The following is a 22,207-nucleotide window of genomic DNA, read 5'->3' as shown; positions in this document are numbered from 1 at the left end:
CCCAGATTTTGCCATGACCCCGTGGGAGGCTCTTGTGTCCTGGCACGGTTTGTGCACTTGGGGGTGGGAGAGAAGGACTCTGTGAATGCTGGTGCTTACAGCAAGGTCACTTCTGGGAGCGGGACAAGGATCCTAGTAGTGGCCAGTAAGCAGTCTCTAATGGGGCAGGTGTGCCTGATGCTTGTAAAGTACTTAGAGGTCCAGGGACAATGCACTGTCAGACTGGTTTCCTTGCCCCTTGGTGGGGATTTGTCTTTGTGATTGCAAAGCGAGCTGGGCTTTTTGTAATGGGAGGAAATGCTGTGTGAATGATGTAAACAAGCTAACTTTTGGCTCAGGGACCAGGCTGTCCATCCAACCAAGTGAGTGTGAAGCTTTCCATAGGTGTTCCATATGGGGCTCTTGCTACAGATGTTGTTCCATTTCCATGCGTTAACTTCACCTTTGCAGAGCTGAAATGCCTTCTTTCCCTTTGTGCCTTTGTGATGGCAAAGCAAGCTGGGCTTTTTGTAATGGGAGGAAATGCTGTGTGATTCTGGATACATCAAGAAGCTGACCTTTGGCTCAGGAACCAGGCTGTCTGTTCTACCAAGTGAGTGTGGAGCTTTCCATAGGTGTTCCATATGTGACTCTTGCTACAGATGTCGTTCCATTTCCATCCTTTACCTTTACCTTTTTCAAGCTGAAATGCCTTCTCTCCCCTTGCACGCTCTGAGACTGCCCTGAGTGCAGTATTTGATGAGGTTCTGGTTGGTTGAAGCAATGCTCATCTTGAGGTCTGCATGCCCTTGGGGAACGGTGACCTGTGTGTTGCTGTGAAGGGTCTTTGCCAGTTACACGAAGGGCTTTCTTGTTATGGGGAGATGAAAGAGTTTTTGTAATGGCCTTTGGTGCTGTGAGTGCTGACTGGAACAGGCTCACCTTTGGAGCTGGAACAAAGCTATGTGTAAAGCCTGGTGAGTAGAGTTACAGTTATTACTTAGCCTTGCAGGACGAGGCTTAAATAGCCCAGACGGTAATGTTGGAGTGTAAGTTTTGGTCAAGCTCCCTATGAGTGTGCACAAGCCTGTGCCTTCTCTCTGGATATGGCGGAGCAGTGAGGTGCTGCGGAAAGAATTGATGGGGGAGCAGAAGTTTGTCCCTGAAATGGTGGGAAAGCTATTTACAAAGGCATGTCAGGGGAGTTTGCTTTGTGGCCATGGACAGCCCATAGCCCGCCAGGTAGGGGCCTGAGCCGAGTCCTGGGGTTTTTGAGGCAGGAGAAAAAACCCAATGTGTATAATGCAGCAGCTGGAAAGATGAGGTTCAGTGATGGAAGGTCAGTGACTGTAAAACAGCATGAGTACAAGCACTGAGCTCACAGTAGCCCTTTGTAGCAAAAGAGGCTACCAGGAGCATGCTTTCCGCTGGCTTTTTCTCTTTTTAATCTTGTGTAGCTGCTGACCGAATGCATTTTTCACAGCTCTTGCAGAGCCGTTCATGAGCTGCTATCTGAATGTGCCTCAGTCTGCTGCAGTTCTCAAACTTTGTGCTTCTGCAGCTGCGGGGCTACCCGTGATGTGCTTTCCCTCAGGACAGGCTTTGGCTCGGGAAAGAAGCAGCAGTCCTGTCATCTTACAGCTGCCTCTGAAACGCATGGATTGGCAGGCATGATGGTTTTCTCCATGCTTTGTGCACAGAAGCAGTGCCACACACATAGTTCCTCTGATTCTGGGACAGCATTACTGTAGGGAGAGTTGTCGCTCATAGGGATTAACAATTACCAAAGGCGACAGGGAATGCTCTTCTGAAAAGTGCAAGTGAGCTAGGGAACGGATTTTGCTTTGTTGCAGGTAGTGGCCCTGCACTTCAGCCTGTTTTGGCAGGGAGTTCTGCTGTGGCCTGAGTCCAGGTGCTTTGTGCTTGAGATCACGTGCAGGGCTGGCAGAGACATTTTTGTAATGAGACGTGCCAACGTGTGTACGATGCAGGCAAAGTCACTTTTGGAAAAGGAACTGTGCTTTCTGTTGTACCAGGTAAGCAGAAAATTTCACCGAAAATCAAAGTGTCTTTTCCTTTTTGTTGGCAAGCCAGCGGACAGCCCCCACTACTTTGGGGTCAGGTGAGTGGGGGTTTTGGGGAGTTGCTTTTCAGTTTTGGGCCCTGTTACATCCCATGAAGCAATACTATTAACTCCACTTGTGGTCTGGGATCCTTCAACCCCATCCCACTCTTCTGCTGCTCCTCCTAGCCTTGTTACTGTTTGGCTCAGCCTTGAGGACAAGTGCCACTTCTGCAGGAGCTGCCTGGGCTTTTTGTTATGGGAGGAAATGCTGTGTGGCTATGGCTCTACATACAACAGTCTGACCTTTGGCTCAGGGACCAGGCTGTCTGTCCAACCAAGTGAGTGCTCAGCTTTCCTGTTTCTCCTTTGTCAGATGTCCTTACATATCCCGTATTTCAACTCGTAGACATTCTTGTGGTATCCACACCTCCTTATAGAGGGGAAGGAGAGTGTAGGCACTATTTCATTTGTTATTAACAACGTAAGCCATCAGAGGTGTCTCTGAGATAATGATCCTTCATGAAATCCCCACACAAGTGAGCAATCACCATTGAAACATGCTCTTGTGAGTCAAAATGTGAGTGGCATTTTTTTTGCCTTATTCTTCGTTGTTTTGTGGGGAAGAATTTGGGGAAGATTTTGTGTGTGCATAAGCCCTGCGTGTATAATGCAGGAGCTGGAAAGATGAGATTCAGTGATGGAAGGTCACTGACAGTAAAACAGCATGAGTACAAGCACTTAGCTCACAGTAGCCCTTTGTAGCAAAGGAGGCTACCAGGAGCATGCTTTCCGCTGGCTTTTTTTTTTTTTTTAAGCTTGTTTAGTCGCTGACTAAATGCGTGTTTCACAGCTCTTGCAGAGCTGTTCGTGAGCTGCTATCTGAATGTGCCTCAGTCTGCTGCGGTTCTCATACCTCGTGCTTCTGCAGCTGCGGGGCTACCCGTGATGTGCTTTCCCTCAGGACAGGCTTTGGCTCAGGACAGAAGCAGCAGTCCCGTCATCTCACAGCTGCCTCTCACACACATGGATTGCCAGGCATGATGGTTTTCTCTATGCTTTGTGCACAGAAGCAGTACCCCACGCACTGTCCCCCTGATTCTGCACAAGCATTACTGTAGGTGAGAGTTGTCACTCGTGAGGCTTAACAATTACCAAAGGTGACAGGGAACGCTCTTCTGAAAAGTGCAAGTGAGCTAGGGAACAGATTTTCCTTTGTTGCAGGTAGTGGCCCTTCGCTAAAGCCTGTTGTGTCAGGGAGCTCTGCCGTGGCCTGAGTCCAGGTGCTTTGTGCTTGAGATCACGTGCAGGGCTGGCAAAGACATTTTTGTAATGAGACATGCCACAGTGTGTACAATGCGGACGCAGTCACTTTTGGAAAAGGAACTGTGCTTTCAGTTGTACCAGGTAAGCAGCAAACCATGCTGAAAAACCGAGTGGTCTCCCTTTTGCCATGTTCTTCATTGATTTGTGGGGAAGATGTTTGGGAACGCAACTGAGCTATTCTCTGGGCATCGTTAGGACTTGTTTTTCCCACATGTCCCAATGCCCTGAGCTCCCTGCGGTTTGTTATGGCACCTAATCTCCCTTACATGCTTGTTCATTCCTTCCCTTGGCACTGTCAGACTGTTTTCCTTGCCCCTTGGTGGGGTTTTGCCTTTGTGACGGCAAAGCGAGCTGGGCTTTTTGTAATGGGAGGAAACGCTGTGTGACTCTGGCTACAACAAGCTGACCTTTGGCTCAGGGACCAGGCTGTCCATCCTACCAAGTAAGTGTGGAGCTTTCCATAGGTGTTCCATATGTGACTCTTGCTACAGCTGTTGTTCCATTTCCATCCCTTGCCTTCACCTTTGCTGAGCTGAAATGCCTTCTCTCCCTTTGTAGGCTCTGAGATTGCCCTGGGTGCAGTATTTAATGAGGTTTTGGGTGTTTGGAGCAAACCTCAACTTGAGGTCTGCATGCCCTTGGGAAAGGGTGACGTGTGTGTTGCTGGGAAGGGTCTTGGCCAGCCACATGAAGGGCTTGCTTGTTATGGGGAGAAGAGAGAGTTTTTGTAATGGCCTTTGGTGCTGTGAGTTTCAGCTTGAACAGGCTCACCTTTGGAGCTGGAACAAAGCTATGTGTAAAGCCTGGTGAGTAGAGTTACAGTTATTACTTAGCCTTGCTGGACGAGGCTGAAATAGCCCAGGCAGTAATGTTGGAGTGTAAGATTGGTCATGCTTTTGGTCATGCACAAGCCTGTGCCTTCTCTCTGGGTGTGGCAGAGCTGCGAGGTACAGCAGGAAGAAAAGGCAGCAGAGTAGAAGTCTGTCCTTGGAATGGAGGGAAAGCTATTTACAAAGGTATGTCAGGGGAGTTTGCTTTGTGGCCATGGACAGTCCATGTTCGCCTGGGCAGGGTCCCAGGACAAGTCCTGGGGTTCTGAGGCAGGAGAAAAAACCCTGTGTGTATAATGCAGCAGCTGGAAAGATGAGATTCAGTGATGGAACGTCATTGACTGTGAACCACCATGAGTGCAAGCACTGAGCTCACCGTAGCCCTTTGTAGCAAAGGAGGCTACCAGGAGTCTGCTTTCCGATGGCTTTTTCTTTTTTCAATCTTCTTTACTTGCTGACCAAATGCATTTTTCACAGCTCTTGCAGAGCTGTTCATGAACTGCCATCTGAATGTGCCTCAGTCTGCTGCGGTTCTCAAACCTTGTGCTTCTGCAGCTACAGGACTATCCTGGGTGTTACTTCCCTTACGACAGGCTTTCCCTCGGGACAGAAGCAGCAGTCCTGTCATCTCACTTCTGCCTCTAATATGCATGGATTGCCTGACATGATGTTTTTCTCCATGCTTGGTGCACAAAAGCAGTGCCACACACACGGTCCCCCCGATTCTGGGCAAGCATTACTGTAGGTGAACGTTGCTCCTCGTGCAGCTTAACAATTACCAAAGGCAACAGGGATTGCTAGGGAATGGATTTTCCTTTGTTGCAGGTACTGGCCCTGTGCTTAAGCCTGTTGTGTCAGGGAGCTCTGCTGTGGCCTGAGCCCAGGTGCTTTGTGCTTGAGATCACGTGCAGGGCTGGCAGAGACATTTTTGTAATGAGACGCGCCACAGTGCGTACAATGCGCTCACAGTCATTTTTGGAAAAGGAACTGTGCTTTCAGTTGTACCAGGTAAGAAACAATTTATGCTGAAAACCAAAGTGTCTTTTCCTTTTTGATGGGAAGCCGGTAGACAGCCCGGCAGTGCTGTAGGGACAAGTGGAGTGGGGGTGTTGGGGAGATGCCTCTCAGTTCTGGGCCCTGTAACATCCCACGAAGCAAGACTCTTATCTTCCACTTGTGGCCTAGGATCCTTCAGACCCATCTTACCCTTTTGCTGCCCCTCCTAGCCTTGGCACAATTTGGCTCAGCCTTGGGGGGAAGTGCCTCTTCTCCAGGAGCTGCCTGGGCTTTTTGTTATGGGAGGAAATGCTGTGTGGCTCTAGCTCTGGATATGGCAAACTGACCTTTGGCTCAGGGATCAGGCTGTCTGTCCAACCAAGTGAGTGCTCAGCTTTCCTGTTTCTCCTTTGTCAGATGTTCTTATGTATCCTGGGTTTCATCCCATAAACATCCTTGCGGTATCCACACCTCCTTATAGAGGGGAAGGAGAGTGTAGGCACTATTTCATTTGTTGTTAACAACGTAAGCCATCAGAGGTGTCTCTGAGATAATGATCCTTCATGAAATCTCCACACAAGTGAGCAATCACCACTGAAACATGCTCTTGTGAGTCAAAATGTGAGTGGCTTGATTTTTGCCTTGTTCGTCGCTGTTTTGTGGGGAAGAACTTTGGGAACTCAACTGGGCTATTCTCCAGGCATCCCAAGGACTTGGTTTCCCCACATGTCCCAATGCCTTGGGCTCCCTGCAGTTTGTTATGGCACCTCATCTCCATTACATGTCTAGTTCTTTCCTTCCCCTTACTCTGAGCATTGATGGCTATGCGTGTCTTGGATAAGTGATGCTTCGGACAAATTTGGGGTCGTGCTTCCATTGTCCCTCAAGCTCTTCAGGAGGCTGCAGTGCAGGTGTGCATTAGCACTGCAAAAAAAGTGCATGCAAGTGGTGGGTGCCTGTCTTTGTAACTTCTCAAAGCTGCCTCAAAAACTTTTAACTGTAATGTAAGAGAAAGTTGGGTATGGGGGGAAGACAGCCCCTATTGCTGGTGTCCTTTCCTGAGCTGGGCTTTTCTGGCCCCGTCTTTGCCATCTTCCCCTCCTCTCTCCCAACAAGGGGAGTGGTGCATGGTTTGGCAGGAGTGTGCACCACTGAATGGTGGACAGATGACACTCCAGTGGACAGAAGATCTGGAGGTCTGCTGGAAAGTTTCTGTTTTTTCTAAGGGAAAAATCTCAGGGCTCAGGCTCCCAGGAACAGAGGTCTCCTGTCTCATAAGGGATGTGGAAGGGTTTATAGTTCTTGTTGAGGTGAAAAGCACTGTGTGAACTACGTTAAGATCACCTTTGGGAGCGGGACACGAATTCAGGTTTTGCCTAGTAAGTGCCACCACCACTGTGTAGTCTCCTTCCATGTAGGGCAAACCTACCCATTTTAGAGCAGTCCTCTCAAAAGGGGTTTGTCCCATTCTGTTGGCCCTGTGGTGCTCTTGGTCCCACAGAGAGCCTGGGGGGGGGGGGGGGGGTCCTGACTTCAGGACACAGCTGGCTCTCAGTTACTTTGAGCACTGTGCAGCCAGGCTGCAGATGTGAAGGGCTGCCAAGAGGTTGGCAATGTTTTGGTGGATTGAGGGGTTGCTGTGGGAGCACAGGAGGTGCTGGCTCTAAGCCTGCCTTTGTCTGTGCAACGAGATTTACTGTTAGGTCACATAAGTGCTGCGCTGTGGCCGTGCTTGTGGTTTGTGCCAGGCCTTTCCTTGGGAGGTTGAGAGCAGCAGCATGACTGTGTGTTTGATCGCTGATGGTGACCACCTCCAGCCATCGGCTTTGCTTGACAGGAATGTGCCAGGTTGGTCCAACATGACCCTGACTGCTGTCCCTTTGGTTGCACTGGAACACGTTGCTCTATTCCAGCTCCCAGATGTTGCAGCGACCCCATGGGGATTTGCCTTTGTGATGGCAAAGCGAGCTGGGCTTTTTGTAATGGGAGGAAATGCTGTGTGACTCTGGCTACAGCAACAAACTGACATTTGGCTCAGGAACCAGGCTGTCCGTCCAACCAAGTGAGTGAGGAGCTTTCCATAGGTGTTCCATATGTGACTCGTGCTACAGATGTTGTTCCATTTCCATCCTTTCACTACACCTTTGTCGAGCTAAAATGCCTTCTCTCCCCTTGCAGGCTCTGAGAGTGCCCTGAGTGCAGTATTTAATGAGGTTTTGGGTGGCTGGAACAAAGCTCATCTTGAGGTCTGCATGTCCTCTGGAAAGGGTGACCTGTGTATTGCTGTGAAGGGTCTTTGCCAGCCTCAACAAAGGGCTGTCTGGTTATGGGGCAATGAGAGCATTTGTGTAATGGCCTTTGTTGCTGTGAGTGCCGACTTGTACAGGCTCACCTTTGGAGCTGGAACAAAGCTTTGTGTAAAGCCTGGTGAGTATTCTTAGTTATTACTTATCCTTGCAGGGTGAGGCTTAAATAGCCTAGAAGGTAATGTTGGAGTGTAAGTTTTGGTCGTGTTTCCTATGAGTGTGCACAAGCCTGTGCCTTCTCTCTGGATATGGCAGAGCTGCAAGGTGCTGCTGGAAGAAAAGGTGGCAGAGCAGAAGTTTTTCCCTGGAACAGAGGAAAAGCTATTTACAAAGTCAAGTCAGGGGCAGTTGCTTTGTGGCTGTGTACAACCTTAGATGAGCAGGGGCCTGAGCCTAGTCCTGGGATTTTTGAGGCATGAGAAAAACTTGTGTATAATGCAGGAGCTGGAAAGATGAGATTCAGTGATGGAACGTCATTGACTGTGAAACACCATGAGTGCAAGCACTGAGCTCACAGTAGCACTTTGTAGCAAAGGAGGCTACCAGGAGCATGCTTTCCGATGGCTTTTTCTTTTTTCAATCTTCTTTACTTGCTGACCAAATGCATTTTTCACAGCTCTTGCAGAGCTGTTCATGAACTGCCATCTGAATGTGCCTCAGTCTGCTGCGGTTCTCAAACCTTGTGCTTCTGCAGCTACAGGACTATCCTGGGTGTTACTTCCCTTACGACAGGCTTTCCCTCGGGACAGAAGCAGCAGTCCTGTCATCTCACTTCTGCCTCTAATATGCATGGATTGCCTGACATGATGTTTTTCTCCATGCTTGGTGCACAGAAGCAGTGCCACACACACGGTCCCCCTGATTCTGGGCAAGCATTACTGTAGGTGAACGTTGCTCCTCGTGCAGCTTAACAATTACCAAAGGCAACAGGGATTGCTAGGGAATGGATTTTCCTTTGTTGCAGGTACTGGCCCTGTGCTTAAGCCTGTTGTGTCAGGGAGCTCTGCTGTGGCCTGAGCCCAGGTGCTTTGTGCTTGAGATCACGTGCAGGGCTGGCAGAGACATTTTTGTAATGAGACGCGCCACAGTGCGTACAATGCGCTCACAGTCATTTTTGGAAAAGGAACTGTGCTTTCAGTTGTACCAGGTAAGAAACAATTTATCCTGAAAAACAAAGTGTCTTTTCCTTTTTGATGGGAAGCCAGTAGACAACCTGGCAGTATTGTAGGGACTAGTGGAGTGGGGGTGTTGGGGAGATGCCTCTCAGTTCTGGGCCCTGTAACATCCCACAAAGCAAGACTCTTATCCTCCACTTGTGGCCTAGGATCCTTCAACCCCATCCCACTCTTCTGCTGCTCCTCCTAGCCTTGGCACAATTTGGCTCAGCCTTGGGGGCAAGTGCCTCTTCTCCAGGAGCTGCCTGGGCTTTTTGTTATGAGAGGAAATGCTGTGTGGCTCTGGCTTTGGATATGGCAAACTGACCTTTGGCTCAGGGACCAGGCTGTCTGTCCAACCAAGTGAGTGCTCAGCTTTCCTGTTTCTCCTTTGTCAGATGTTCTTATGTATCCTGGGTTTCATCCCATAAACATCCTTGCGGTATCCACACCTCCTTAAAGAGGGGAAGGAGAGTGTAATCACTATTTTATTTGTAAGCCAATGTAAGCCATCAGAGGTGTCTCTGAGATAATGACCTTTCATTAAATCCCCACACAAGTGAGCAATCACCATTGAAACATGCTCTTGTGAGTCAAAATGTGAGTGGCTTCATTTTTGCCTTGTTCGTCGTTGTTTTGTGGGGAAGAACTTTGGGAACGCAACTGGGCTATTCTCCAGGCATCCCAAGGACTTGGTTTCCACACATGTCCCAATGCCTTGGGCTCCCTGCAGTTTGTTATGGCACCTCATCTCCATTACGTAAATGCCTGGTTCTTTCCTTCCCTTTGCTCTGAGCATTGATGGCTATGCGTGTCTTGGATAAGTGATTCTTCAGACAAATTTGGAGTCGTGCTTCCATTGTCCCTCAAGCTCTTCAGGAGGCTGCAGTGCAGGTGTGCATTAGCACTGCAAAAAAAGTGCATGCAAGTGGTGGGTGCCTGTCTTTGTAACTTCTCAAAGCTGCCTCAAAAACTTTTAACTCTAATGTAAAAGAAAGATAGGGTTTGGGAGGAAGACAGCCCCTATTGCTGGTGTCCTTTCCTGAGCAGGGCTCTTCTGGACCCGTCTTTGCCATCTTCCCCTCCTCTCCCCCAACAAGGGGAGTGGCGCATGGTTTGGCAGGAGTGTGCACCACTGAATGGCGGACAGAGGACACTCCAGTGGACAGAAGATCTCGAGGTCTGCTGAAAGGTTTCTGCTTTTTCTAAGGGAAAAATCTCAGGGCTCAGGCTCCCAGGAACAGGGGTCTCCTGTCTCATAAGGGATGTGGAAGGGCGTATAGTTCCTGTTGAGCTGAAAAGCACTGTGTGAACTACGACAAGCTCACACTTGGGAAGGGGACACAACTTCACGTTGTGCCTAGTAAGAGCCACCACCACTGTGTAGTCTCCTTCCATGTGGGGCAAACCTACCCATTTTGCAGCTGTCAGTGGCTTCCTGGCAATTCTTCTCTTAGATTTGTAATGCTGCAGCTGCACAGCTACAAGCAATCAGCTTACCTTCAGGAAAGTCTGGGGCTCAGAACAGAAGCAGCAGTCCTCTCCAAAGGGGTTTGACCCATCCTGTCGGCCCTGTGTTGCTCTTGGTCCCACAGACAGCCTGGGGTGTCCTGACTTCAGGATGCAGCTGGCCCTGAGTTACCTTCAGCACTGTGCAGCCGGGCTGCGGATGGCAAGCACTGCCAAAGAGGTAGTCAAGGTTTTGGTGGATTGAGGGGTTGCTGTGGGAACGCAGGAGGTGCCGGCTCTAAGCCTGCCTTTGGCCATGCAATGGGACTTTCTGTTGGGTCACAGAAGTGCTGCATGTGGCCGCACTTTGTGCTTTGTGCAAGGCCTTTCCTTGGGAGGTTGAGAGCAGCAGCATGACTGTGTGTTTGATCGCTGATGGTGACCACCTCCAGCTACCAGTTTTGCTTGACAGGAATGTGCCAGGTTGGTCCAACATGACCCTGACTGCTGTCCCTTTGGCTGCGTTGGAACGCGTTGCTCCACGCCAGCTCCCAGATTTTGCCGTGACCCCGTGCAGGCTCTTGTATGTCCCTGTGTCCTGGCAGGGTTTGTGCACTTGGGGGTGGGAGAGAAGGACTCTGTGAATGCTGGTGCTTACAGCAAGGTCACTTCTGGGAGCGGGACAAGGATCCTTATGGTGGCTGGCAAGCGGTCTGTGATGGGGCAGGTGTGCCTGATGCTTGTAAAGTACTTAGAAGTCCAGGGACAATGCACTGTCAGACTGGTTTCCTTGCCCCTTGGTGGGGATTTGTCTTTGTGATTGTAAAGCAAGCTAGGCTTTTTGTAATGGGAGGAAATGCTGTGTGTCTGGCTACAGCAAGCTGACCTTTGGCTCAGGGACCAGGCTGTCCATCCAACCAAGTGAGTGTGGAGCTTTCCATAGGTGTTCCATATGGGGCTCTTGCTACAGATGTTGTTCCATTTCCGTGCGTTAACTTCACCTTTGCAGAGCTGAAATGCCTTCTCTCCCTTTGTGCCTTTGTGATGGCAAAGCGAGCTGGGCTTTTTGTAATGGGAGGAAATTCTGTGTGACTCTGGATACATCAACAAGCTGACCTTTGGCTCAGGGACCAGACTGTCCATCCAACCAAGTGAGTGTGGAGCTTTCCATAGGTGTTCCATATGGGCTCTTGCTACAGCTGTTGTTCCATTTCCATCCCTTACCTTCACCTTTGCTGAGCTGAAATGCCTTCTCTCCCTTTGTAGGCTCTGAGATTGCCCTGGGTGCAGTATTTAATGAGGTTTTGGGTGTTTGGAGCAAACCTCAACTTGAGGTCTGCATGCCCTTGGGAAAGGGTGACGTGTGTGTTGCTGGGAAGGGTCTTGGCCAGCCACATGAAGGGCTTGCTTGTTATGGGGAGAAGAGAGAGTTTTTGTAATGGCCTTTGGTGCTGTGAGTGCTGACTGGGAGAGGCTAACCTTTGGAGCTGGAACAAAGCTATGTGTAAAGCCTGGTGAGTAGAGTTACAGTTATTACTTAGCCTTGCAGGGCGAGGCTGAAATAGCCCAGACAGTAATGTTGGAGTGTAAGATTGGTCATGCTTTTGGTCATGCACAAGCCTGTGCCTTCTCTCTGGGTGTTGCAGAGCTGCGAGGTACAGCAGGAAGAAAAGGCAGCAGAGTAGAAGTCTGTCCTTGGAATGGAGGGAAAGCTATTTACAAAGGTATGTCAGGGGAGTTTGCTTTGTGGCCATGGGCAGTCCATGCTCGCCTGGGCAGGGTCCCAGGACAAGTCCTGGGGTTCTGAGGCAGGAGAAAAAACCCTGTGTGTATAATGCAGCAGCTGGAAAGATGGGATTCAGTGATGGAACGTCACTGACTGTGAAACACCATGAGTGCAAGCACTGAGCTCACCGTAGCCCTTTGTAGCAAAGGAGGCTACCAGGAGTCTGCTTTCCGATGGCTTTTTCTTTTTTCAATCTTCTTTACTTGCTGACCAAATGCATTTTTCAGAGCTCTTGCAGAGCTGTTCATGAACTGCCATCTGAATGTGCCTCAGTCTGCTGCGGTTCTCAAACCTTGTGCTTCTGCAGCTACAGGACTATCGTGGGTGTTACTTCCCTTACGACAGGCTTTCCCTCGGGACAGAAGCAGCAGTCCTGTCATCTCACTTCTGCCTCTAATATGCATGGATTGCCTGACATGATGTTTTTCTCCATGCTTGGTGCACAGAAGCAGTGCCACACACACGGTCCCCCTGATTCTGGGCAAGCATTACTGTAGGTGAAAGTTGCTCCTCGTGCAGCTTAACAATTACCAAAGGCAACAGGGATTGCTAGGGAATGGATTTTCCTTTGTTGCAGGTACTGGCCCTGTGCTTAAGCCTGTTGTGTCAGGGAGCTCTGCTGTGGCCTGAGCCCAGGTGCTTTGTGCTTGAGATCACGTGCAGGGCTGGCAGAGACATTTTTGTAATGAGACGCACCACAGTGCGTACAATGCACTCACAGTCATTTTTGGAAAAGGAACTGTGCTTTCAGTTGTACCAGGTAAGAAACAATTTATGCTGAAAACCAAAGTGTCTTTTCCTTTTTGATGGGAAGCCGGTAGACAGCCCGGCAGTGCTGTAGGGACAAGTGGAGTGGGGGTGTTGGGGAGATGCCTCTCTCAGTTCTGGGCCCTGTAACATCCCACGAAGCAAGACTCTTATCTTCCACTTGTGGCCTAGGATCCTTCAGACCCATCTTACCCTTTTGCTGCCCCTCCTAGCCTTGGCACAATTTGGCTCAGCCTTGGGGGCAAGTGCCTCTTCTCCAGGAGCTGCCTGGGCTTTTTGTTATGGGAGGAAATGCTGTGTGGCTCTAGCTCTGGATATTGGAAACTGACCTTTGGCTCAGGGACCAGGCTGTCTGTCCAACCAAGTGAGTGCTCAGCTTTCCTGTTTCTCCTTTGTCAGATGTTCTTATGTATCCTGGGTTTCATCCCATAAACATCCTTGCGGTATCCACACCTCCTTAAAGAGGGGAAGGAGAGTGTAGGCACTATTTCATTTGTTGTTAACAACGTAAGCCATCAGAGGTGTCTCTGAGATAATGATCCTTCATGAAATCTCCACACAAGTGAGCAATCACCACTGAAACATGCTCTTGTGAGTCAAAATGTGAGTGGCTTGATTTTTGCCTTGTTCGTCGTTGTTTTGTGGGGAAGAACTTTGGGAACTCAACTGGGCTATTCTCCAGGCATCCCAAGGACTTGGTTTCCACACATGTCCCAATGCCTTGGGCTCCCTGCAGTTTGTTATGGCACCTCATCTCCATTACATGTCTAGTTCTTTCCTTCCCCTTACTCTGAGCATTGATGGCTATGCGTGTCTTGGATAAGTGATGCTTCAGACAAATTTGGAGTCGTGCTTCCATTGTCCCTCAAGCTCTTCAGGAGGCTGCAGTGCAGGTGTGCATTAGCACTGCAAAAAAAGTGCATGCAAGTGGTGGGTGCCTGTCTTTGTAACTTCTCAAAGCTGCCTCAAAAACTTTTAACTGTAATGTAAGAGAAAGTTGGGTTTGGGAGGAAGACAGCCCCTATTGCTGGTGTCCTTTCCTGAGCAGGGCTCTTCTGGCCCCGTCTTTGCCATCTTCCCCTCCTCTCCCCCAACAAGGGGAGTGGTGCATGGTTTGGCAGGAGTGTGCACCACTGAATGGCGGACAGAGGACACTCCAGTGGACAGAAGATCTCGAGGTCTGCTGAAAGGTTTCTGCTTTTTCTAAGGGAAAAATCTCAGGGCTCAGGCTCCCAGGAACAGAGGTCTCCTGTCTCATAAGGGATGTGGAAGGGCGTATAGTTCTTGTTGAGGCGAAAAACACCGTGTGAACTACAGCAAGATCACCTTTGGGAGCGGGACACGAATTCAGGTTTTGCCTAGTAAGTGCCACCACCACTGTGTAGTCTCCTTCCATGTGGGGCAAACCTACCCATTTTAGAGCAGTCCTCTCAAACGGGGTTTGTCCCATTCTGTTGGCCCTGTGGTGCTCTTGGTCCCACAGAGAGCCTGGGAGGGGGGGGGGTCCTGACTTCAGGACACAGCTGGCTCTCAGTTACTTTGAACACTGTGCAGCCAGGCTGCAGATGCCAAGCACTGCCAAAGAGGTTGGCAATGTTTTGGTGGATTGAGGGGTTGCTGTGGGAGCACAGGAGGTGCTGGCTCTAAGCCTGCCTTTGTCTGTGCAACGAGATTTACTGTTAGGTCACATAAGTGTTGCGCTGTGGCTGTGCTTGTGGTTTGTGCCAGGCCTTTCCTTGTGTGGTTGAGAGTAGCAGTGTTACTGTGTGTTTGATCACTGATGGTGACCACCTCCAGCAATCGGCTTTGCTTGACAGGAATGTGCCAGGTTGGTCCAACATGACCCTGACTGCTGTCCCTTTGGCTGCGTTGGAACGCGTTGCTCCACGCCAGCTCCCAGATTTTGCCATGACCCCGTGGGGAGGCTCTTGTGTCCTGGCACGGTTTGTGCACTTGGGGGTGGGAGAGAAGGACTCTGTGAATGCTGGTGCTTACAGCAAGGTCACTTCTGGGAGCGGGACAAGGATCCTAGTAGTGGCCAGTAAGCAGTCTGTGATGGGGCAGGTGTGCCTGATGCTTGTAAAGTACTTAGAGGTCCAGGGACAATGCACTGTCAGACTGGTTTCCTTGCCCCTTGGTGGGGATTTGTCTTTGTGATTGCAAAGCGAGCTGGGCTTTTTGTAATGGGAGGAAATGCTGTGTGAATGATGTAAACAAGCTAACTTTTGGCTCAGGGACCAGGCTGTCCATCCAACCAAGTGAGTGTGAAGCTTTCCATAGGTGTTCCATATGGGGCTCTTGCTACAGATGTTGTTCCATTTCCATGCGTTAACTTCACCTTTGCAGAGCTGAAATGCCTTCTTTCCCTTTGTGCCTTTGTGATGGCAAAGCAAGCTGGGCTTTTTGTAATGGGAGGAAATGCTGTGTGACTCTGGATACATCAAGAAGCTGACCTTTGGCTCAGGAACCAGGCTGTCTGTTCTACCAAGTGAGTGTGGAGCTTTCCATAGGTGTTCCATATGTGACTCTTGCTACAGATGTCGTTCCATTTCCATCCTTTACCTTTACCTTTTTCAAGCTGAAACGCCTTCTCTCCCCTTGCGCGCTCTGAGACTGCCCTGAGTGCAGTATTTGATGAGGTTCTGGTTGGTTGAAGCAATGCTCATCTTGAGGTCTGCATGCCCTTGGGGAACGGTGACCTGTGTGTTGCTGTGAAGGGTCTTTGCCAGTTACACGAAGGGCTTTTTTGTTATGGGGAGATGAAAGAGTTTTTGTAATGGCCTTTGGTGCTGTGAGTGCTGACTGGAACAGGCTCACCTTTGGAGCTGGAACAAAGCTATGTGTAAAGCCTGGTGAGTAGAGTTACAGTTATTACTTAGCCTTGCAGGACGAGGCTTAAATAGCCCAGACGGTAATGTTGGAGTGTAAGTTTTGGTCAAGCTCCCTATGAGTGTGCACAAGCCTGTGCCTTCTCTCTGGATATGGCGGAGCAGTGAGGTGCTGCGGAAAGAATTGATGGGGGAGCAGAAGTTTGTCCCTGAAATGGTGGGAAAGCTATTTAAAAAGGCATGTCAGGGGAGTTTGCTTTGTGGCCATGGACAGCCCATAGCCCGCCAGGTAGGGGCCTGAGCCGAGTCCTGGGGTTTTTGAGGCAGGAGAAAAAACCCAATGTGTATAATGCAGCAGCTGGAAAGATGAGGTTCAGTGATGGAAGGTCAGTGACTGTAAAACAGCATGAGTACAAGCACTGAGCTCACAGTAGCCCTTTGTAGCAAAAGAGGCTACCAGGAGCATGCTTTCCGCTGGCTTTTTCTCTTTTTAATCTTGTGTAGCTGCTGACCGAATGCATTTTTCACAGCTCTTGCAGAGCCGTTCATGAGCTGCTATCTGAATGTGCCTCAGTCTGCTGCAGTTCTCAAACTTTGTGCTTCTGCAGCTGCGGGGCTACCCGTGATGTGCTTTCCCTCAGGACAGGCTTTGGCTCGGGAAAGAAGCAGCAGTCCTGTCATCTTACAGCTGCCTCTGAAACGCATGGATTGGCAGGCATGATGGTTTTCTCCACGCTTTGTGCACAGAAGCAGTGCCACACACATAGTTCCTCTGATTCTGGGACAGCATTACTGTAGGGAGAGTTGTCGCTCATAGGGATTAACAATTACCAAAGGCGACAGGGAATGCTCTTCTGAAAAGTGCAAGTGAGCTAGGGAACGGATTTTGCTTTGTTGCAGGTAGTGGCCCTGCACTTCAGCCTGTTTTGGCAGGGAGTTCTGCTGTGGCCTGAGTCCAGGTGCTTTGTGCTTGAGATCACGTGCAGGGCTGGCAGAGACATTTTTGTAATGAGACGTGCCAACGTGTGTACGATGCAGGCAAAGTCACTTTTGGAAAAGGAACTGTGCTTTCTGTTGTACCAGGTAAGCAGAAAATTTCACCGAAAATCAAAGTGTCTTTTCCTTTTTGTTGGCAAGCCAGCGGACAGCCCCCACTACTTTGGGGTCAGGTGAGTGGGGGTTTTGGGGAGTTGCTTTTCAGTTTTGGGCCCTGTTGCATCCCATGAAGCAATACTATTAACTCCACTTGTGGTCTGGGATCCTTCAACCCATCCCACTCTTCTGCTGCTCCTCCTAGCCTTGTTACTGTTTGGCTCAGCCTTGAGGACAAGTGCCTCTTCTCCAGGAGCTGCCTGGGCTTTTTGTTATGGGAGGAAATGCTGTGTGGCTATGGCTCTACATACAACAGTCTGACCTTTGGCTCAGGGACCAGGCTGTCTGTCCAACCAAGTGAGTGCTCAGCTTTCCTGTTTCTCCTTTGTCAGATGTCCTTACATATCCCGTATTTCAACTCGTAGACATTCTTGTGGTATCCACACCTCCTTATAGAGGGGAAGGAGAGTGTAGGCACTATTTCATTTGTTATTAACAACGTAAGCCATCAGAGGTGTCTCTGAGATAATGATCCTTCATGAAATCCCCACACAAGTGAGCAATCACCATTGAAACATGCTCTTGTGAGTCAAAATGTGAGTGGCATTTTTTTTGCCTTATTCTTCGTTGTTTTGTGGGGAAGAATTTGGGGAAGATTTTGTGTGTGCATAAGCCCTGCGTGTATAATGCAGGAGCTGGAAAGATGAGATTCAGTGATGGAAGGTCACTCACAGTAAAACAGCATGAGTACAAGCACTTAGCTCACAGTAGCCCTTTGTAGCAAAGGAGGCTACCAGGAGCATGCTTTCCGCTGGCTTTTTTTTTTTTTTTTAAGCTTGTTTAGTCGCTGACTAAATGCGTGTTTCACAGCTCTTGCAGAGCTGTTCGTGAGCTGCTATCTGAATGTGCCTCAGTCTGCTGCGGTTCTCATACCTCGTGCTTCTGCAGCTGCGGGGCTACCCGTGATGTGCTTTCCCTCAGGACAGGCTTTGGCTCAGGACAGAAGCAGCAGTCCTGTCATCTGACAGCTGCCTCTCACACACATGGATTGCCAGGCATGATGGTTTTCTCTATGCTTTGTGCACAGAAGCAGTACCCCACGCACTGTCCCCCTGATTCTGCACAAGCATTACTGTAGGTGAGAGTTGTCACTCGTGAGGCTTAACAATTACCAATGGTGACAGGGAACGCTTTTCTGAAAAGTGCAAGTGAGCTAGGGAACAGATTTTCCTTTGTTGCAGGTAGTGGCCCTTCGCTAAAGCCTGTTGTGTCAGGGAGCTCTGCCGTGGCCTGAGTCCAGGTGCTTTGTGCTTGAGATCACGTGCAGGGCTGGCAAAGACATTTTTGTAATGAGACATGCCACAGTGTGTACAATGCGGATGCAGTCACTTTTGGAAAAGGAACTGTGCTTTCAGTTGTACCAGGTAAGCAGCAAACCATGCTGAAAAACCGAGTGGTCTCCCTTTTGCCATGTTCTTCATTGATTTGTGGGGAAGATGTTTGGGAACGCAACTGAGCTATTCTCTGGGCATCGTTAGGACTTGTTTTTCCCACATGTCCCAATGCCCTGAGCTCCCTGCGGTTTGTTATGGCACCTAATCTCCCTTACATGCTTGTTCATTCCTTCCCTTGGCACTGTCAGACTGTTTTCCTTGCCCCTTGGTGGGGTTTTGCCTTTGTGACGGCAAAGCGAGCTGGGCTTTTTGTAATGGGAGGAAACGCTGTGTGACTCTGGCTACAACAAGCTGACCTTTGGCTCAGGGACCAGGCTGTCCATCCTACCAAGTAAGTGTGGAGTTTTCCATAGGTGTTCCATATGGGCTCTTGCTACAGCTGTTGTTCCATTTCCATCCCTTACCTTCACCTTTGCTGAGCTGAAATGCCTTCTCTCCCTTTGTAGGCTCTGAGATTGCCCTGGGTGCAGTATTTAATGAGGTTTTGGGTGTTTGGAGCAAACCTCAACTTGAGGTCTGCATGCCCTTGGGAAAGGGTGACGTGTGTGTTGCTGGGAAGGGTCTTGGCCAGCCACATGAAGGGCTTGCTTGTTATGGGGAGAAGAGAGAATTTTTGTAATGGCCTTTGGTGCTGTGAGTGCTGACTGGGAGAGGCTCACCTTTGGAGCTGGAACAAAGCTATGTGTAAAGCCTGGTGAGTAGAGTTACAGTTATTACTTAGCCTTGCAGGGCGAGGCTGAAATAGCCCAGACAGTAATGTTGGAGTGTAAGATTGGTCATGCTTTTGGTCATGCACAAGCCTGTGCCTTCTCTCTGGGTGTGGCAGAGCTGCGAGGTACAGCAGGAAGAAAAGGCAGCAGAGTAGAAGTCTGTCCTTGGAATGGAGGGAAAGCTATTTACAAAGGTATGTCAGGGGAGTTTGCTTTGTGGCCATGGGCAGTCCATGCTCGCCTGGGCAGGGTCCCAGGACAAGTCCTGGGGTTCTGAGGCAGGAGAAAAAACCCTGTGTGTATAATGCAGCAGCTGGAAAGATGAGATTCAGTGATGGAACGTCATTGACTGTGAAACACCATGAGTGCAAGCACTGAGCTCACCGTAGCCCTTTGTAGCAAAGGAGGCTACCAGGAGCATGCTTTCCGATGGCTTTTTCTTTTTTCAATCTTCTTTACTTGCTGACCAAATGCATTTTTCAGAGCTCTTGCAGAGCTGTTCATGAACTGCCATCTGAATGTGCCTCAGTCTGCTGCGGTTCTCAAACCTTGTGCTTCTGCAGCTACAGGACTATCGTGGGTGTTACTTCCCTTACGACAGGCTTTCCCTCGGGACAGAAGCAGCAGTCCTGTCATCTCACTTCTGCCTCTAATATGCATGGATTGCCTGACATGATGGTTTTCTCCATGCTTGGTGCACAGAAGCAGTGCCACACACACGGTCCCCCTGATTCTGGGCAAGCATTACTGTAGGTGAACGTTGCTCCTCGTGCAGCTTAACAATTACCAAAGGCAACAGGGATTGCTAGGGAATGGATTTTCCTTTGTTGCAGGTACTGGCCCTGTGCTTAAGCCTGTTGTGTCAGGGAGCTCTGCTGTGGCCTGAGCCCAGGTGCTTTGTGCTTGAGATCACGTGCAGGGCTGGCAGAGACATTTTTGTAATGAGACGCGCCACAGTGCGTACAATGCACTCACAGTCATTTTTGGAAAAGGAACTGTGCTTTCAGTTGTACCAGGTAAGAAACAATTTATGCTGAAAACCAAAGTGTCTTTTCCTTTTTGATGGGAAGCCGGTAGACAGCCCGGCAGTGCTGTAGGGACAAGTGGAGTGGGGGTGTTGGGGAGATGCCTCTCTCAGTTCTGGGCCCTGTAACATCCCATGAAGCAAGACTCTTATCCTCCACTTGTGGCCTAGGATCCTTCAGACCCATCTTACCCTTTTGCTGCCCCTCCTAGCCTTGGCACAATTTGGCTCAGCCTTGGGGGCAAGTGCCTCTTCTCCAGGAGCTGCCTGGGCTTTTTGTTATGGGAGGAAATGCTGTGTGGCTCTAGCTCTGGATATGGCAAACTGACCTTTGGCTCAGGGACCAGGCTGTCTGTCCAACCAAGTGAGTGCTCAGCTTTCCTGTTTCTCCTTTGTCAGATGTTCTTATGTATCCTGGGTTTCATCCCATAAACATCCTTGCGGTATCCACACCTCCTTAAAGAGGGGAAGGAGAGTGTAGGCACTATTTCATTTGTTGTTAACAACGTAAGCCATCAGAGGTGTCTCTGAGATAATGATCCTTCATGAAATCTCCACACAAGTGAGCAATCACCACTGAAACATGCTCTTGTGAGTCAAAATGTGAGTGGCTTGATTTTTGCCTTGTTCGTCGTTGTTTTGTGGGGAAGAACTTTGGGAACTCAACTGGGCTATTCTCCAGGCATCCCAAGGACTTGGTTTCCCCACATGTCCCAATGCCTTGGGCTCCCTGCAGTTTGTTATGGCACCTCATCTCCATTACATGTCTAGTTCTTTCCTTCCCCTTACTCTGAGCATTGATGGCTATGCGTGTCTTGGATAAGTGATGCTTCAGACAAATTTGGAGTCGTGCTTCCATTGTCCCTCAAGCTCTTCAGGAGGCTGCAGTGCAGCTGTGCATTAGCACTGCAAAAAAAGTGCATGCAAGTGGTGATTGCCTGTCTTTGTAACTTCTCAAAACTGCCTCAAAAACTTTTAACTGTAACAGAAAGATAGGGTTTGGGAGGAAGACAGCCCCTATTGCTGCTGTCCTTTCCTGAGCAGGGCTCTCCTGGGCCCTTCTTTGCCATCTTCCCCTCCTCTCCCCCAACAAGGGGAGTGGTGCATGGTTTGGCAGGAGTGTGCACCACTGAATGGTGGACAGAGGACACTCCAGTGGACAGAAGATCTCGAGGTCTGCTGGAAGGTTTCTGCTTTTTCTAAGGGAAAAATCTCAGGGCTCAGGCTCCCAGGAACAGAGGTCTCCTGTCTCATAAGGGATGTGGAAGGGTTTATAGTTCTTGTTGAGGTGAAAAGCACTGTGTGAACTACGTTAAGATCACCTTTGGGAGCGGGACACGAATTCAGGTTTTGCCTAGTAAGTGCCACCACCACTGTGTAGTCTCCTTCCATGTAGGGCAAACCTACCCATTTTAGAGCAGTCCTCTCAAAAGGGGTTTGTCCCATTCTGTTGGCCCTGTGGTGCTCTTGGTCCCACAGAGAGCCTGGAGGGGGGGGGTCCTGACTTCAGGACACAGCTGGCTCTCAGTTACTTTGAACACTGTGCAGCCAGGCTGCAGATGTGAAGCGCTGCCAAGAGGTTGGCAATGTTTTGGTGGATTGAGGGGTTGCTGTGGGAGCACAGGAGGTGCTGGCTCTAAGCCTGCCTTTGTCTGTGCAACGAGATTTACTGTTAGGTCACATAAGTGTTGCGCTGTGGCCGTGCTTGTGGTTTGTGCCAGGCCTTTCCTTGTGTGGTTGAGAGCAGCAGCATGACTGTGTGTTTGATCGCTGATGGTGACCACCTCCAGCCATCGGCTTTGCTTGACAGGAATGTGCCAGGTTGGTCCAGCATGTCCCTGACTGCTGTCCCTTTGGTTGCACTGGAACACGTTGCTCTATTCCAGCTCCCAGATGTTGCAGCGACCCCATAGGGATTTGCCTTTGTGATGGCAAAGCGAGCTGGGCTTTTTGTAATGGGAGGAAATGCTGTGTGACTATGGCTACGGCAACAAACTGACATTTGGCTCAGGAACCAGGCTGTCCGTCCAACCAAGTGAGTGAGGAGCTTTCCATAGGTTTTCCATATGTGACTCGTGCTACAGATGTTGTTCCATTTCCATCCTTTCACTACACCTTTGTCGAGCTAAAATGCCTTCTCTCCCCTTGCAGGCTCTGAGAGTGCCCTGAGTGCAGTATTTAATGAGGTTTTGGGTGGCTGGAACAAAGCTCATCTTGAGGTCTGCATGTCCTCTGGAAAGGGTGACCTGTGTATTGCTGTGAAGGGTCTTTGCCAGCCACACAAAGGGCTGTCTGGTTATGGGGCAATGAGAGCGTTTGTGTAATGGCCTTTGTTGCTGTGAGTGCCGACTTGTACAGGCTCACCTTTGGAGCTGGAACAAAGCTTTGTGTAAAGCCTGGTGAGTATTCTTAGTTATTACTTATCCTTGCAGTGTGAGGCTTA

General features: G+C 49.7%; 1 protein-coding gene across 2 annotated transcripts in view; it reads left to right on the top strand.

Annotated features, from left to right (window-relative positions):
• The window catches only part of LOC308181526 (M1-specific T cell receptor alpha chain-like), a 401,071-nt gene that overhangs the window by 342,203 nt on the left and 36,661 nt on the right, over nt 1-22,207 (top strand). Inside the window, exon 4 of one of the 2 annotated variants that reach the window (XM_080564916.1) lies at nt 20,053-20,128. The exons of the other annotated variant lie outside the window; for it this stretch is intronic. Coding sequence (XP_080421042.1) covers nt 20,053-20,128 — 76 coding nt within the window. The remainder of the gene's footprint in view (nt 1-20,052; nt 20,129-22,207) is intronic. 2 annotated transcript variants of the gene reach the window in all.

Source organism: Anser brachyrhynchus (genome assembly GCF_964034855.1).
Source record: "Anser brachyrhynchus genome assembly, chromosome: 22".
Lineage (NCBI taxonomy): Eukaryota > Metazoa > Chordata > Aves > Anseriformes > Anatidae > Anser > Anser brachyrhynchus.
Note: the sequence above shows the minus strand (reverse complement) of the source record. Positions and strands in the feature narration are given on the sequence as shown.